This window comes from Cryptotermes secundus, unplaced genomic scaffold (genome assembly GCF_002891405.2).
Source record: "Cryptotermes secundus unplaced genomic scaffold, Csec_1.0 scaffold2092, whole genome shotgun sequence".
NCBI lineage: Eukaryota > Metazoa > Arthropoda > Insecta > Blattodea > Kalotermitidae > Cryptotermes > Cryptotermes secundus.
Genome location: NW_019721032.1, coordinates 416239 through 430797, shown reverse-complemented (window position 1 = coordinate 430797; position 14559 = coordinate 416239). Strand labels below are relative to the sequence as shown.

The following is a 14559-nucleotide window of genomic DNA, read 5'->3' as shown; positions in this document are numbered from 1 at the left end:
AAGGTGGAGGTATTCGACCCCGCCTCCACACGGGTTTTAAGTGAACTGCTGGCGTTATTCTTGTTATATAGCCTCCGCACCGACCACGCGCAGAATACAGCATATATTGTTGGAACGTGTTTACAGAACGATTGCATAGCAACAGTCTCGGCACGACTCCATAGAAAGCCAGTCACGTGATAGCTAGCACTGTTGGTGACGTCATTGCGCCTGCCAGGAAGTCTATTTACTGAACCGTTGCCTAGAAGCAGATTGCATAACCTCGCTGGTCCACTGTTGCCAGCGTGTATCGCGTACATTTACCGGTCCGTTACCTAGCAACACCCTGGCCATCCACGTTACAGTATTCTTCCTAGATACTACCGCGAGAAACCCGAAACCCGCAATGTGTTCTTAAATTCTCCCACTATTTCTTATATCGATGTAATTCGTTTAAGATCGATATCGACCATGCTTGCGATAAATTTATCGATATTTGTGGTATGTTCAAGATGGCGACAGTTAGTGTTTAGAGTGATTGACAGTGTAAAGGTTTGCGTTGAAACGTTTCTTTATACAGCTTTAAAGACTTTTATATAATAAGCTTTGTCGTGAAAATCAAGTAGACAATCAGAATGGGAAAGGGGTTTAATAATTATATGTGCAAAAAGTTCTTTCATCCTGCGTCTAGAGACAATCTGAAAAGGGTAAGTATTACAGTGTTAATATTTTGTTGTTTCATGAAAATTTAACGTGCAGAGCCGCGGAATTAACTATTTGTACTTAAGATTTTATCAAATTATTTGAAAATCTGATTATTGCATAACGTTGTTTACAGGTATGGATGGCAGAGCAGAAGGCAGAGTCGTATAAAAAGAAGCAAGAAGAATTACGAGTTCAGTATGAAAAGGAGCAAGATTTGTACACAAACAAGTATGTTATTTATGAAGGTTTTATACATTCACATTTTTATAGATTATAATTATACGAATTGTGGTAAGTAGAGTAGTGGTGATTGTGTCCGAATTTGCCATGACACGTATTGGATAAGGCATCATCAGTTTGGCTTATTTTCTGGGGAAATGTTTATGCCAAGAAAATCGTGAAATTGAAGAGATCCAAAATTAATAGTGATTGTGCATTGCCCTCAGTATTTCGTCATGGTACAGATACTCCTTTCAAATTTCTTAATGAGATTGTATTTGACATTTATCAAAAAGAAAGTTCTGGGAAGAACTAATTTCTTTTCACTGCATATTGAGTATTTAGAATGACTCGCCACATAGAGAATGCTGCATCAGACAGTTCTTCTGTTGTTGCATGTGTGTTTGTTTGTGTGAGAATGTCTTGAGCTTTAGCCTAGGAGTGGCTGTTCCTCCTGGCTTCACTGTTCCTTCTTTTAGGTATTTGGGGGAGGGGGGGGACACAGACACTTAGGAAGGTGATCTCATAGGCTCCTTTTATTTTTTAAAAATAAGGAAATTAGGCAAAAAATGTTTTTTTCATTGAATATACAAGCATATTGGATGGTATTTGTAGATGGTTTTAGAAATGTGGGGTGTATTGTTAAAATTAAATAGAAGGTTTCTTATCAAATTGTACTATACAGATTTACTGTGGAACATGAACAAAATACTGAGGGCTCGTGGAACACCAGTGGGATCAGCTTTTCAATATAAGAAGTAAAGTTGTCCCTGTGCTTAATGAGTTAAGCACAATGCCATGAATACATAGGGGGAGTGGAGGTATAGCCCAACCTTTCTTGACCTCGGCACTAGATGAAGGTGAGTGGTCAGCATCATGTTCTAGCTGCTTTACTGCCCAGGTAAAGAGCCCCTGGTACCCATTGGATAGGAGGCTGGGTGGACCTCAGGCTCAATCTGGACGCTATGGAGACACAGCATAAACCAGTTTAGCTTCCCTAATCAGTTACTGAATTTGGATTTAGGAGTGAACGTGTGCTAACTAGTCAGGATGGTAAAATAGCTTGCATTGTTTCATGTTAGGTGTAGTTCCTGTAAATACAGCCTTCTCTTAGCTGTAGGTACACGTGGTGACCTTGCTGCTACTGAAACATGAGATTATTTTATATTCTTATGGAGGTGCGTTTCAAGACTATGATCAGCAGGATGTGCCACCATATACAGTAAACTCCTCGTTTTCTGGCATTTGTGAGGAATGGGGTTGAATGATTACATAAGTTTGCCAAATACAAGAGGAACACTTTCAGAAATCAGCTGCGCAATCAGAAAAACATGTTTGAGCTTCAGTTCTTGCATCATAACATTCCTCGGTAGCGTACGGATCAGCAGGTAGCAGATTTTAGATACATGTTCTATAAAGCATCTTGAATTCATCTAACCTGTACTGTAATGGCACCTGCATGACGGAGGTCAATGGCCGGTGCCACTAGTGGTTGATGGAAGAACTACCTTGTGGAGCGTGAACACAAACAATTCAGCTTTGCTTCTGAAGTAACTTTCTACAAATGGTAAATTTCCTTTCAAGTCTTTCCTGGTTGGATGAGAAGTCCAAAATGCTTTGATACTGGATTACTGGAAGTATGCTGTAGGATGTCAGAAGACCTGATCCATTATAGTATTTGTAATGCTGCAAATCCCCAGATTGGAAAGATTTCCTCTGTCAAATTCTATTTTAAAATTTGTGCAACAACAAATGTCGACAACAGGAATGTGGGAACAAGCAACACCTGTCTAGGAGAAAAGTAATTAGATGAATAATTAGATAACAAGGGAAAGTATTATTCTCAGGTTATGTACGGGGTAGCGTAGTTGTTTGAGGCACTATGCTACAAGCCAGGAGGTTGCAGGCTCCATTCCCATTGAAGTCATTGCTTCCAACCACACTATGGCCCTGGGGTCAACTCAGCCTCTAATAGAAATGAGTACCAGGAATCTTCCTGGGAGGTAAAGGGTGGCCGGCACGTAAGGCTGACAAACTCACCTCCATCTGTGAGCCAATTTTCTAGAAAATGTGGGAGCCTCGATGTCTCACAACCCTGTGGACCTCCATGGCCTGTTACAGGGAGAGTTTTACCTTTTTTTTTTATGCGGGCACACGGTAGTGTAGTTTGTGAAAGCTGCAAGCCGAAAGGTTGCAGGTTTGAGTCCCAATGAGGTTGATACTTTTCAGTTTACCTAATCCTTCCAGCTGCAATATGGTCCTAGAGCCGACTCAGCCTCTAACAGAAGTGAGTATAAGCTTGCCGATACTTTTTGGCAGGTGTCCTTCACTGTCAGCGCATGAGAGCGAGTCTATGCTACAAACTTGCTTCATCTGCAGAGAGAACATTTGTAGGCTGGCCCTGGCAACTGGCAACTGGCATGTGCGAAAAGCATACAGTATCTACTAATAACAGCGAACCTATGAGCTCAACGTCTACCTTCTTACTGAGGCAACATAGTGTCGCTGCACATGCTCACCAGTCTTAGGCTCACCAACTTACGTCAGATCACTACGCATCAGAGATCCACCGGCCAAAATTGACCATCCCACCTATACCAGGAATCTTCCTGCGGGTAAAGGGTGGGGGGTGCATAAGGCTGACAAGCTCACCACCATCTGTGAACTGATTGTCTAGAGAAAATGTGGAAGCCTCGATGTCTCACAGCCCTTCATAGCCTGTTACAATGTTTTTTTTTATTTGGATTATTAGTTGTAATTTTAATATGAAAGTGAATTGTCTGTAAATTTATATTTTCTTATGTTGGTTTCATTTAAATATTTTTATTTTAGAATTAGGGCAATGGACTAAACATGTGATTTCTTTTTCTAGGGCGATACTGAGTAAGGAAAGCAAGGACAAACTGAGTGTAAATTTCATGTATGAACCTCCACCTGGTACAAAGAAAGAACGAGAGAGAGAAGATGATGAACCGGAATATAAATTTGAGTGGCAGCGAAAATTTAATGCACCAAGAGAAGAGTATGTACATTTTCTAAACAAAAATTATTCTTACTGTGTGTGTGATATGTTTAACATTTACTAGAACGGCTCTGTCAGATTTCTGTGTATGCAATTTCTTTGTCGTATAAAAAGTGGAACGTTATTGAGTTGATGTTAAATTTAAACTGTCTCTATTTTACAGCTACTGCAAAGGTGATTCAGAAATCAGGGACCAACCATTTGGCATCCAGGTTCGCAATGTCAGGTGTATCAAGTGTCATAAATGGGGTCACATAAATACAGGTATGGTATATTGTGTTGCAGCATTGTGTTATGTTATATCTGTGAGCAGTTATGTTCACACAACATAGTGGTGATGACGACGAATTATTTATGGCCAAGGCATGAAGCTGACCTCTCATGGCCACATAGTGCCAAGGTCAAGATTGGTGGATCTGTTACTTCCATTCCCCCATATGTCTTCGTGGCGTGGTGCTTAATTAATTAAGCACTGGAACAGCTTTACTTTTACCTAAGTACTGGGCATGCAGACTCTTTCTTCAGCCTCTGCTTGGCTCATTCTTTGACCCTGAAGATGGAGGCAGCACATTCCAATGAAACATTGGTAGACTTCTACCAGACTGCTCGAGGTTACATCCCAGGCGATGGTATTCTTCTTAGTCACTGCTGTAAGAACCTCAAATCCATTGCTATTTTCTTTATCCTCATTCCAGGCCAGTTCAGCTGTTTTGCCTCTTGTGTGTCGTTCGCATGTTGAGTGATTCAGGTTTGAATCCATCTTACAGCCTCTCCTGTCTTATCTTTCTGTATCCGCAGTTCGATTCCTGTATGTCATTTTTAATTCTGTATTTCAATGAAGACCTTGTTAAATATCTGTAATAAAACACCTGAAGATGGTCCTTTGAGGCCGAAACATGTAGTGTTAAGTGTTAAAGAATATATTGAAGAGTAAAACAAGTGTTGCAATTTAGACGGATATAGACAAATGGACGCTAATGTCATTTTTAGTTCGGTCTCTTTGAGCACAATGCTGTTTTGTATTGTAATTTTTTTCTCTGATTTTGTGTATTTCTAAATGCTTCCCAGGATGTATGGTAAATTTTACATTTCTTAACTGTCTAACCGTAGTACACACTTCTCCCTCTCAAAATGGAAGCCTTTGTGTTGCTCTTTCTGCTACCATTGCAGCGTCCAGGTTGGTTGCTTGCTATGGACTGACAATCAGTTCAGCCTGCTGTTGCTCTTCCAATATCAAGTGTCCTTTCCCTGTGAGGTTTGTGGCACTGGATGGCCTATGCTTGTTTGCACATGGTTCTCAGAAGATTGCAGCTCCACATGGAATTTTGTCATGGCTTTCTGAATGTTTCAGAGGGCTTGAATTTTATGTACCCACCAAAGGAATTCATACAGATACTGCCTACGTTATATTCATCAGAAGTAACGACTCCATTTCATACCGTTGCTATGTTCATAATTGTGTACCTGCAAGAATAATATTTTGTACGGGTTCGATCCCGGGTCTAGTCAAGTGGGATTTGTAGTGGACAAAGTGGTGTTGGGGCGGGTTTTCTCCAAGTACTTCGGTTTCCCCCTGCCAATCTTCATTCCACGATATTCTCCATTATCATAATCACCCCACGGCAGGTACAGTAGGCAAATCAGTGGCCACCGTGTCTAGTGGACCCAGCTGGACTCCACCACCCACTAACCAAATTAATAATAATTTGTATATAATTTCTGGTACTGTTTGTAGTAATGTGTCATTGTACTTCTTGATCCTGTGGTGCATAGTTACAGCTGTCAGACTGAAAACTGACTGAAAATTCTGCATGAACATTCCTGTAAATCCTTCAATTTGCATCTGCAGTATTGGAGGTGCAACTTCTTGTTGTGCTCGTAGACCGGTGGTGTGCTGCAGTGCCGTGCATTATAGCTGTTCCATCAACAACTTGAAGAGCTCTGTCTCCAGGGATATAATGCTGTGTATCCTGTTGAAAGTAAAGAGCTGCTTGCTGCCTACTTCATGTTGCTTTCTTGCTTGGCTTATTCTTTGACCCTGAAAATGGAGGCAACATGTTTCTCTGATACATCGGTTGACTTTCAGTGGACTACATGGTGTTACATCCCAGACGATAGAATGCTTCATAACCACTGCTCTAAAACTTAAATTTCTTCTATGACATGTTTCAACCTGATATGGTTGTTGTCAGGTAGATTATTTACATAGTTGCAGCACTTTAAGGTAAAGTTGGCCCTTTGCTTAACTAATTAAACACTATGCCATGAAAGCATATGGTAGAGTGGCTGTATAGATCCACATTTTCTTGACCTTGGTACTAGCTGGAGGTGAGTGGTTAGCTTCACACCCCGGCTGCTTAACACCACCACCCTCCACCCCCTGGGAAACAGCCCCCAGTATCCACTGGATAGGAGGCTGGGTGGGCCCAGAGTTGGTTTGGATGATGTAGAGAAGAGAAAATTCTTGACCCTACCATGACTCGAACTCCGACCCCTGTCGTCCAGTCCATAGCCAGTGGCTGTACCACCTGGGCTGTCCGGGTTCAATTGCAGCACTGTATTGCTTTTTAATTCATTTTTCTGTATGTTGTTAAAATTGTAGGTTATGTTTGTCCTGATGTGGAATATAAAAGGTGACTACCATTGGGACCAACATGGAGCTAAGTTTTATAACTTCTGTTTTTCAGACAAGGAATGTCCAATGTATAATCAGGCATCAAGCTCTGATCAGATGGGCCCCTCACTGGATCCATTAATTCTTGTCCAGCAAATGAGAGAAGATGGTTTGGCCATGAAGAGAAGTGCCCTTAGTATTCAGCAGCACATGAGGTTTTCTCAGAGTCAGGTGAGTTGTTTAGATGCGCATTCTGTTTCATATTTCCTGTGCTTACATTCTCATGTGTCAGAACATGTACTGTGTTCCAAACACCTTTTAGTTTGCATCATCATCAGCTAATGGTGTAGGTCATTATGTCTTCACTAGAAATTTATTGTGTTCTATTTTCAATCTTAATAGTGTGCATTGTGTTCTGTTTGTCATACTCTAGGTCTCACCGAACACACGGGAATTCTCTTCTGTAAGGTTTGCATGTTCAGGGCTAGTTGTATGCTCAAAGGTATTTTAGGCCAACAGTACAAGTATTTTCTTACAGCCCCCCCCCCACAGTTTTACAATCTTTTGTAATGGGCTTTGACATTATAGTACTTCCTTTCTGACTGCTGAGGTTACAGTCTTGAAACCCCTTCAGTCGGAGAATCAGTGGTTGGTGAATAATAGATTCTGTACTGTAGGAAATGAGGGGTTAGGTTTTCCGTGACTAGTTACACCCAAACTTAAATGGAAAACAGTTAATTCATGATCACAATTACACAAACTAAATATAGAGTAGTGTGACTGTGATCGATAAATGGAAGAAATTTGTCATTACGAGAACTGCTGACAAGATTGGGTGTGGGAAGAATACACATCGCAGTGTAGAAGCACTGAGTTATGGCTGATTTGGAAATTTGTTTGTGTGAAAGACTGTGTGCACACAGATTTGTAAGCTGTGGTTGGAGAATTGGTGTACAGAAGAAAATCCATGTAAACACAAGCACCATGCAGGTGCAGTGGGATTACTGTGTTTAAAAAAATTGCAACATTTACAGTTTGTATTGTAAATATGTATTTATTTCGCTTGCGGACTGAAGCCACAGAGTGTGTTTTAATTTTTTGCTACATTTATACAGTGCTCATGAATTTTAAACACAAATTTTATTATGATATTTAATGCTCATTTTAAGGGCTTGTTTATAGTGAAACCTCTGTATGACAGTTGAGAAATGCAGGCACTCAGATCTGAAAGTTGGGTACCATGAGGAACTCAGAATTTGAGCACTGTAAAGTGCGTGTGTCTCCTGGCATTGATTCTGAATCATTTAGTCAACATGAAGACCCCATTCTCATTTTTCTTCCCACAATCCCTCATGTTTTTCTTTCCTCTCTTGCTCTCTTCCTATACCTGGCTGAACCTTCTTGTTCTAGGTCATTCCATATGTCTCTTCCCTTTGAATTTTAATTCATACTCGTACATTTACAGAGCATGAGGCAGAGTCACTTTGAATTTTGTGGAGTTGGTTTGGTTAGTGTGCCAGCGGCATAAGCAGTAATGTTCATTGTGTGCATTCGTACCGGGCCCAAGATGTCATCCGTGCTCATTAAATAGCCTTGAAGTATACAACTTATGATTTTGTTGGAGAAGTTGGTAATTTGGTGCATATATGAAATAACAATTAACAAGTTTGTGTATTGTTTCCTTAAAGGACCTTATACCAAGTGAAGACGAGGATGAGAAGACAAAGCAGTCAGAGGTGGAGTTCCTGAAGTCCTTATCCGTGAAGCAGAAACAGAGGCTGCTAAGGTAAATTTATTGAACGTTCCTTTGATCAGAAATGATTACAATATACAGATTATTGCAGATGATAACTTACGTATTTATGTTCTTTCAGTTTATGTTTTGAAACATGTAGTGCTCTGTCGAAGCATTTTACGTCCCTATATTAATTCTTTTGCTCCCCTGTCTGAGGTTGGTTATTTACCAGTGTTCTTTTTACAGAAAGATCAGATATTAACAGGCTTGTGACAAAACAAACTATTTCTCTTTCAGAACTCACCCTGAAGACATAGTTATTTCCTCTGTTGCTAGATGGTGCATGTAGCTACCTTTTGAGATTCCTTGGGGATATGTAAATCATTGCTGCTTATTTCCTTACTGTGACAGTACCGCTAAATGTGGCTGGTCTGGGAGGTAAGCCAGTAGGAGGCTTGCTGGGAGCGAAAGTCACAAAACCAAATCCATGTACTACATAAATTTCATATCAGACATTTTGTGAATGTTGTGCTGAATTATATTTCTAAAATGGCGTTTTTAATTATTTTTCAGGAAACTTGAAAAATTGGAGAAGAAAGATAAAAGCAGCAAATCTGATAAGAGAAAGATGAAGAAAAAGAAGTCTAAACGGAAACAGAGGGGCAGTGAGAGTGATGACACGAGTTCAGATAGTGGAGAACTCAAGAAAGGAAGGAAATCACACAAGGAAAAGAAGAGACCAAAGAAAGATAAAGATAAGAGAAGAGACCGACATTATAAAAATATAGCAATCAAGAAGGAACCATCAAGCTCAAGCAGTGAGTCAGAGTTGTCTGATAAGGCTCTGGAGAAGCTTCTTGATAGACGCATTGATTTTGCAGGCCCTAACAGTGCAACTGGTTCATCAGGGAAGTGGCAGCATCATGCAAGCAGTGACGGATCATCTGACAGGGACCGCAGAAAGACAGACAGAATGAAAGTAGAAAGGGATAAGTCACAGAAAGAAGAAATGAGGAAAAGAGATGAGAAATCTGTAAATGGAATTAAGCATAGCAAAGATGAAAGTAAACATGGTGATGAAACAAAACATAGGAAAAGGATGAGCGAGGGAAATTATAATTCCTCCAGAAAGAAACAAAAACGATAACATTAATAAGAACATTGCACAATTTGCACTATTTTATAGCACAATACAGGTATCCCCCGACTTAACTCAGTCGTGTTACCGAGACAGGTTGCGTGACTCAAAATTTTTTATTACTCTGTTTGTTTCACACTACCTTCAATTTAAATAGAAATACAAGACCGTTTAGTGCCACTCATTTTGGCCGTTTACAAATCCTGGTTATTTTCATTTTACATAAATGATTTCATTATTATTTAGTCCTTACTACAAAAGTTAAATTAAAGACAGTTCCAAGTAAAATCATTTAAGTTGGAGGATGCCTGCATAATGTTAGAGAAACGTTATATAATGTTATAAATACATGACTTGGGTTTGTGAAGAATGTTGATATTAGGATTGGTGTTCCATATTGTAAAGAAATGTGAATTAAGACAACGGAGAACTGTATAATTAAATGAATTATATTACCACTTTGTAACTGTGAAAACTACTTTTGTAATATATGAACTGTAACACGTTTCATTGGAAATATATGATACTACTTTTATTGAATAAGCGAAGTACTACTTAACAATGTACCTTGCCATTTCTGTTTCCAGTGAAATGTTACTATATATTAAGAGCGTTCGGGAGGAACTGAGGAAGACAGCTTTGAGAAAGTTGTCAGCATAACCAGCCTATAGATCCTGATCCACAGGTTTCCCAAATGTGGGTTAGATGTTCTCCTTATGTGCCACCTGACCAGGGAATACCAATTCTGCTGAGGACACTGGTGAACATGTTAGGTTCGGAGGGATGAAGGGATGATGAGGAAGGGGTTGGATGTATAGTCTGTGCACNAGGACCAGAAGATGGCCAATAAATGGTAATACTTCTGTTGATATTACAGCGTTGACATGGGCTTTGCCATAGAAAAGTACTTTCAAAATTACAGTATACCCAAATTCAAAGTAATTGGCGGGAGAGGTCATCCGGTTTACTGAAGCAAAAAGGTAGCCCTAATAGACAAAGAAATCAGATGGAAAAATTTAATGATATAAGTAGTGCTGATGAAAATAAATGATAAGATCACTGTAAAGCCTTTATTTAAAAACTATAAAAAGACTGTACATTTATTCATCAATGAAAGACTCGGATGTTGTACTTGTTTTTTTTAATGTAATGTTGCAGGTTTGAAGAAACTGTCAAGTTGCGTCTGAACAGACAAGTGACTCATCTGCCTTCCTAAATGCCATATGTCTTTTTAAAGAATGTACTGAACTGTGAACAGCACTCTTCATATTTTGATCAAGATTAAGTGTAACTGTATTAGTGAGGGTTTGCTTATTATTATTATTATTATTATTCTATCAAGCTGTCTCACTAAATGAGATCCAAAATTTGTGACGATGGTCTATTATTATTGACTTTTTGGACCTTATCTGTCCTGTTTTTTATGTAGCAACATTTCAGAGACTGGGCTCTTCCTCTGTCCTCAGGTAAGGAGCCTACATGAGGAGAGGTGGAGGTGAGTCTTGGACAAGTTTTAAACAGAAACAGGTTGATGGATAATGTTCAGAAAGTCGGTAATCGTCTTTCCAAAACTTTTGAAGGTAATAGCAGGTACACTGAGTGAAATACTGAGTTTGTAGTGTCCCTCAAGGGTTTGTGATGTGTAGCGGATCAGTGAGAGGGTTATCTGTGGGAATTGTTACATTATTTTGTTTGATTTACAACAGGCACTACAGTAATTACATGTTACATGTATGCGGAATGACTGAATTGGCAAGTGTATGGAACGAAGCGGTTGTCACATAATTTGAGTTGCTTTTGTCATTTGCTTGTCGGGACAGGGACGTTCTGAATATGATTAAGGATTGCTAAGTAGTGGGATGTGTTCAGTAGTTGATCCTTCCCCATATCAACTGTTGCTGTTAGTGACAAGCAGTCTGGTTCCTTCGTGGTTAGCCATGGCATTTTGCATGCCAGCTTCTTTTCTGCATGACAAGCAAGTTGACTTAGGTGGAAAGAGTCATGTGACTTGTACTTTGGAAGTGATAATTGGTTCGAATCTTGTCTAGAACATGGAGTGTCCTGACTTATACTTTTATTTTGTGCAGCCCCTTCAGGCTAGGTCGGCAGGTAATGTCTGCTTGTCTTCACATCTTTCCAGTTCATTTTCATCAATCATTCAACCCTTTGCTGCTGTTTAGCCTGAGACTGGCAGCCTCTTCACTGAACTGTAAATAAAATAAACTTTCTGCACCCAACACAGTAAATCATCAGAGACTCATGTAACTTGCCACTTGGTTGCCCATTAAGCAGGATTGGTGGAGTGCGAAGCGAATAGTTCTCTGCCTTTCTACAAACGCTTCAATCACGATTCTTACTGCTTTATTTGCAGTATTTACTTGCAAAGTTGAGTTTTCTTGTAACTAAAGGCAAGAAAGCTTGGTGGGCCCCAGATGCAGTCCAGACATGTTGGAGAAAAAAATATCAACCCCCGTTGGTAATTGAACCTTGTTGCCTTTGGCCAGAACATTTACTTAAGGGTTTTGTTTCGCTGAGGAGCTTTGTAGATCATATTACTCGTCAAATAACATTAATTTAGTAACACAAAAATATTTACCGACTTTAGTAAGAAAACCTGAAGGAAAAATGCTGTTTGGAAGACCTAGGCATGGATGATAATTGTAAATTCACTAAACTTAAATAAGCATATCGCCTTGAGGGTGTTTGTGGAAATGGAAGTATAGCGCCATTCATTCACCTCAGCTTTACGCCAGGTACCCACTTACCTACTGGAAGGAAGGCTGGGTTGGTCCCAGAGCCGCTGTGGACGACGAGGAGACAAATCTCTGTTCCTTTGGCGACTAAAACCCGGAGTTCCCTGTCATCAAAACTGTACCCTCGTCACTACAATAAGTCATCAGGGGAATAATATTAAAATGAATCATGCACTGATCACCCTCCCATTGGACGCTGTATAGTCTTGAGGTACTGACAGTGGCACTAGTGAAACAATTAGTGTATGAATTACTTTGATCGGGCGGGTTACCATAGCGGTAACACTCTAGACTTCTATTTGGGAGGTGCCTGATTCGAATATCAGTGGGGACATCGGCTGTTCTAATTGAAGAGGTAATTCAATCAGTATAGCGACTACGCTGCGGGTTGGAATCCGAAGAATGGGTGTTCAGTTCCCTGCAGTTCCCCGTATATCTTCAGTGTATGGTGCTTAATTAAGTAAAGGGATAGTTTTGTCTATATCTGAACCTTCAGGCAAATACAGAGGTAATACCTGGATCAGGCCAGGGTCTTTCCTTCCACATCCTTTCCAATTCATCCGTTAGTTTTCATCTTACAAATTGACGCTAGTCTCAGGTTTTAGTGACATTGGCCATTGACTAGGGACTAGCAGTTGACCACGACAGTGTCACTGAATAAAACAAATAATTCCCGATGAGGTCACTGAAATTTCCAATTGACCTAATCCTTCCAGCCGCTCTGTGGCCCTGGGGTCGACTCAGCCTCTAACAAAAATGAATCTTCCTGGTGGGTAAAGAGCAGCCGGCGTGTAAGGCTGACAACATTACCGCCATCTGTGAGCTAGCTGTCTAGAAAATTTGGGAGCCTCGACCTCCCATAACCCTATGGATCTCCACGGCCTTTTACAGGGGTAGCTTTCTTTTAGGACTATGCACCATGGAATTAGTTCATTAGCTATTTACAGCCAGTCCTACATAGGAATTTATTTCTTCCTATGAAAATTACATAAAATAATCCTTACAAAAAACTAAGCAGAAATGTTACGTGAGCAAATGCGAGTGTCGGTAACCCTCCGAACTGGCTTGGCCCGTGTACGCAATCCCCACATTTTCCTTAATTTCTTATGGAAAATTAGATCTTAGAATTACGCGAGTTTTTTTTTTTCTTTTAAGGAACGAGTGTACCGGTTAAATCGAGAAATAACTGTAGTTCCTTCAGTTCCCAATAAAGCCGGAGTTTCGCAGAATGGGGTGTTCAGTGCTGCTACTCAAGCACATGCAGTGAGCCGTAAAGGCTCTCGGATGGTTTCATTACCGTTCGAGCGGTGTTGTACAAACACTGGACCAACTAAATTAAACCTTCTTCTCGTTGAATTGTATCTCGTTGCACTTGTGTTAGCCACAACTCAGCGACTGATTGGCCATTGTGAGGGCGAACCCACGTGACAGGGATTGCGACCCCCTTCTCTCTGCTTTCCCCAATTTAACTGCTAGCATCGCGGTTCCTAATTGATCAATCGATTTGACCACCACAGTTTACTACGTTTTGACGTCTTCGCGTCCCTGCAGAACACACTGGGCTTCTGCAGCTCATGAAACAACTTCGGAACCGCTGAAAGGATTTTAATTAAATTTGACGTTTGAGGAATTTTACTGAAATGTGTCCACCCCTAATTTTGGTTAAAATGAAGTAATAAAAAGGGACAGTATACTATGAGGATAATTGTATTCTGTGATGCGATATGTATTCTATAGATTTTTAGCGACTTTTCGGAGAAACGCTCTGCCTCCGTCCTCATCTGCTTTGGAGATGGATGTGTTATGTTCCTCTGAAACGTCACATTCTGTCACTGCCATTAGAAACTAAAATATTGCGTAGTTACTCGCTGTGTGAAGGCTGTTCTAGGCAGTTTCCTCAGGTTCGCAAATCTATTGAAGAAAACCACGCTACTTAATTTGCTCCCCACTCTTCTACCCTAAATATTGACGCTGCATATTCCTCTGAAAGGTCGGCTTATCTGTACCAGACTAGACGACGGTATGACCAAAAGGACAGTAATATTCATAATTTTAAATACTCTTATTCTCTGTGTCCCCCAATGAACATGATTTGGTTTGTTACTGTTCTCGTTGCTGTGAGTGTAATTTCCTGTCGCTATTTTAACTACGAGTTGAGTGAGTCGATGTTCTGCTCTCTTCCTGTTTGGTTTATGCACAAGTGGGAAATAGCATCTCGAGTCCTAGAGGATTTAGGTCAGTAGTCCGCTGATGTACTTGGTGGAGCAATGACATATCCCCCTCCGGAAGTATTATTTTGTTCGACATATTCGTTTTGTGAAGTGTTATGTATAGGTTTTATACCATTCTTCCTGTAACACCACGACCGAGAAGTGTGGGTTTAATTCAATTCAC

General features: G+C 40.3%; 1 protein-coding gene across 2 annotated transcripts in view; it reads left to right on the top strand.

Moving 5' to 3' along the window:
- The window catches only part of LOC111875347 (corepressor interacting with RBPJ 1), a 47317-nt gene extending 37766 nt beyond the window's left edge, over positions 1-9551 (top strand). The window contains exons 1-7 of one of the 2 annotated variants that reach the window (XM_023871522.2): positions 491-686; positions 818-912; positions 3776-3925; positions 4089-4189; positions 6613-6770; positions 8228-8325; positions 8848-9551. In XM_023871522.2, the coding sequence (XP_023727290.1) occupies positions 615-686; positions 818-912; positions 3776-3925; positions 4089-4189; positions 6613-6770; positions 8228-8325; positions 8848-9421 (1248 nt within the window). In that variant the 5' untranslated portion in view covers positions 491-614 and the 3' untranslated portion in view covers positions 9422-9551. Of the gene's footprint in view, positions 1-490; positions 687-817; positions 913-3775; positions 3926-4088; positions 4190-6612; positions 6771-8227; positions 8326-8847 lie in introns of those variants that run through there. The other variant, XM_023871523.2, reaches the window with a different exon arrangement.
- The last annotated feature ends 5008 nt before the right edge of the window (positions 9552-14559 follow it).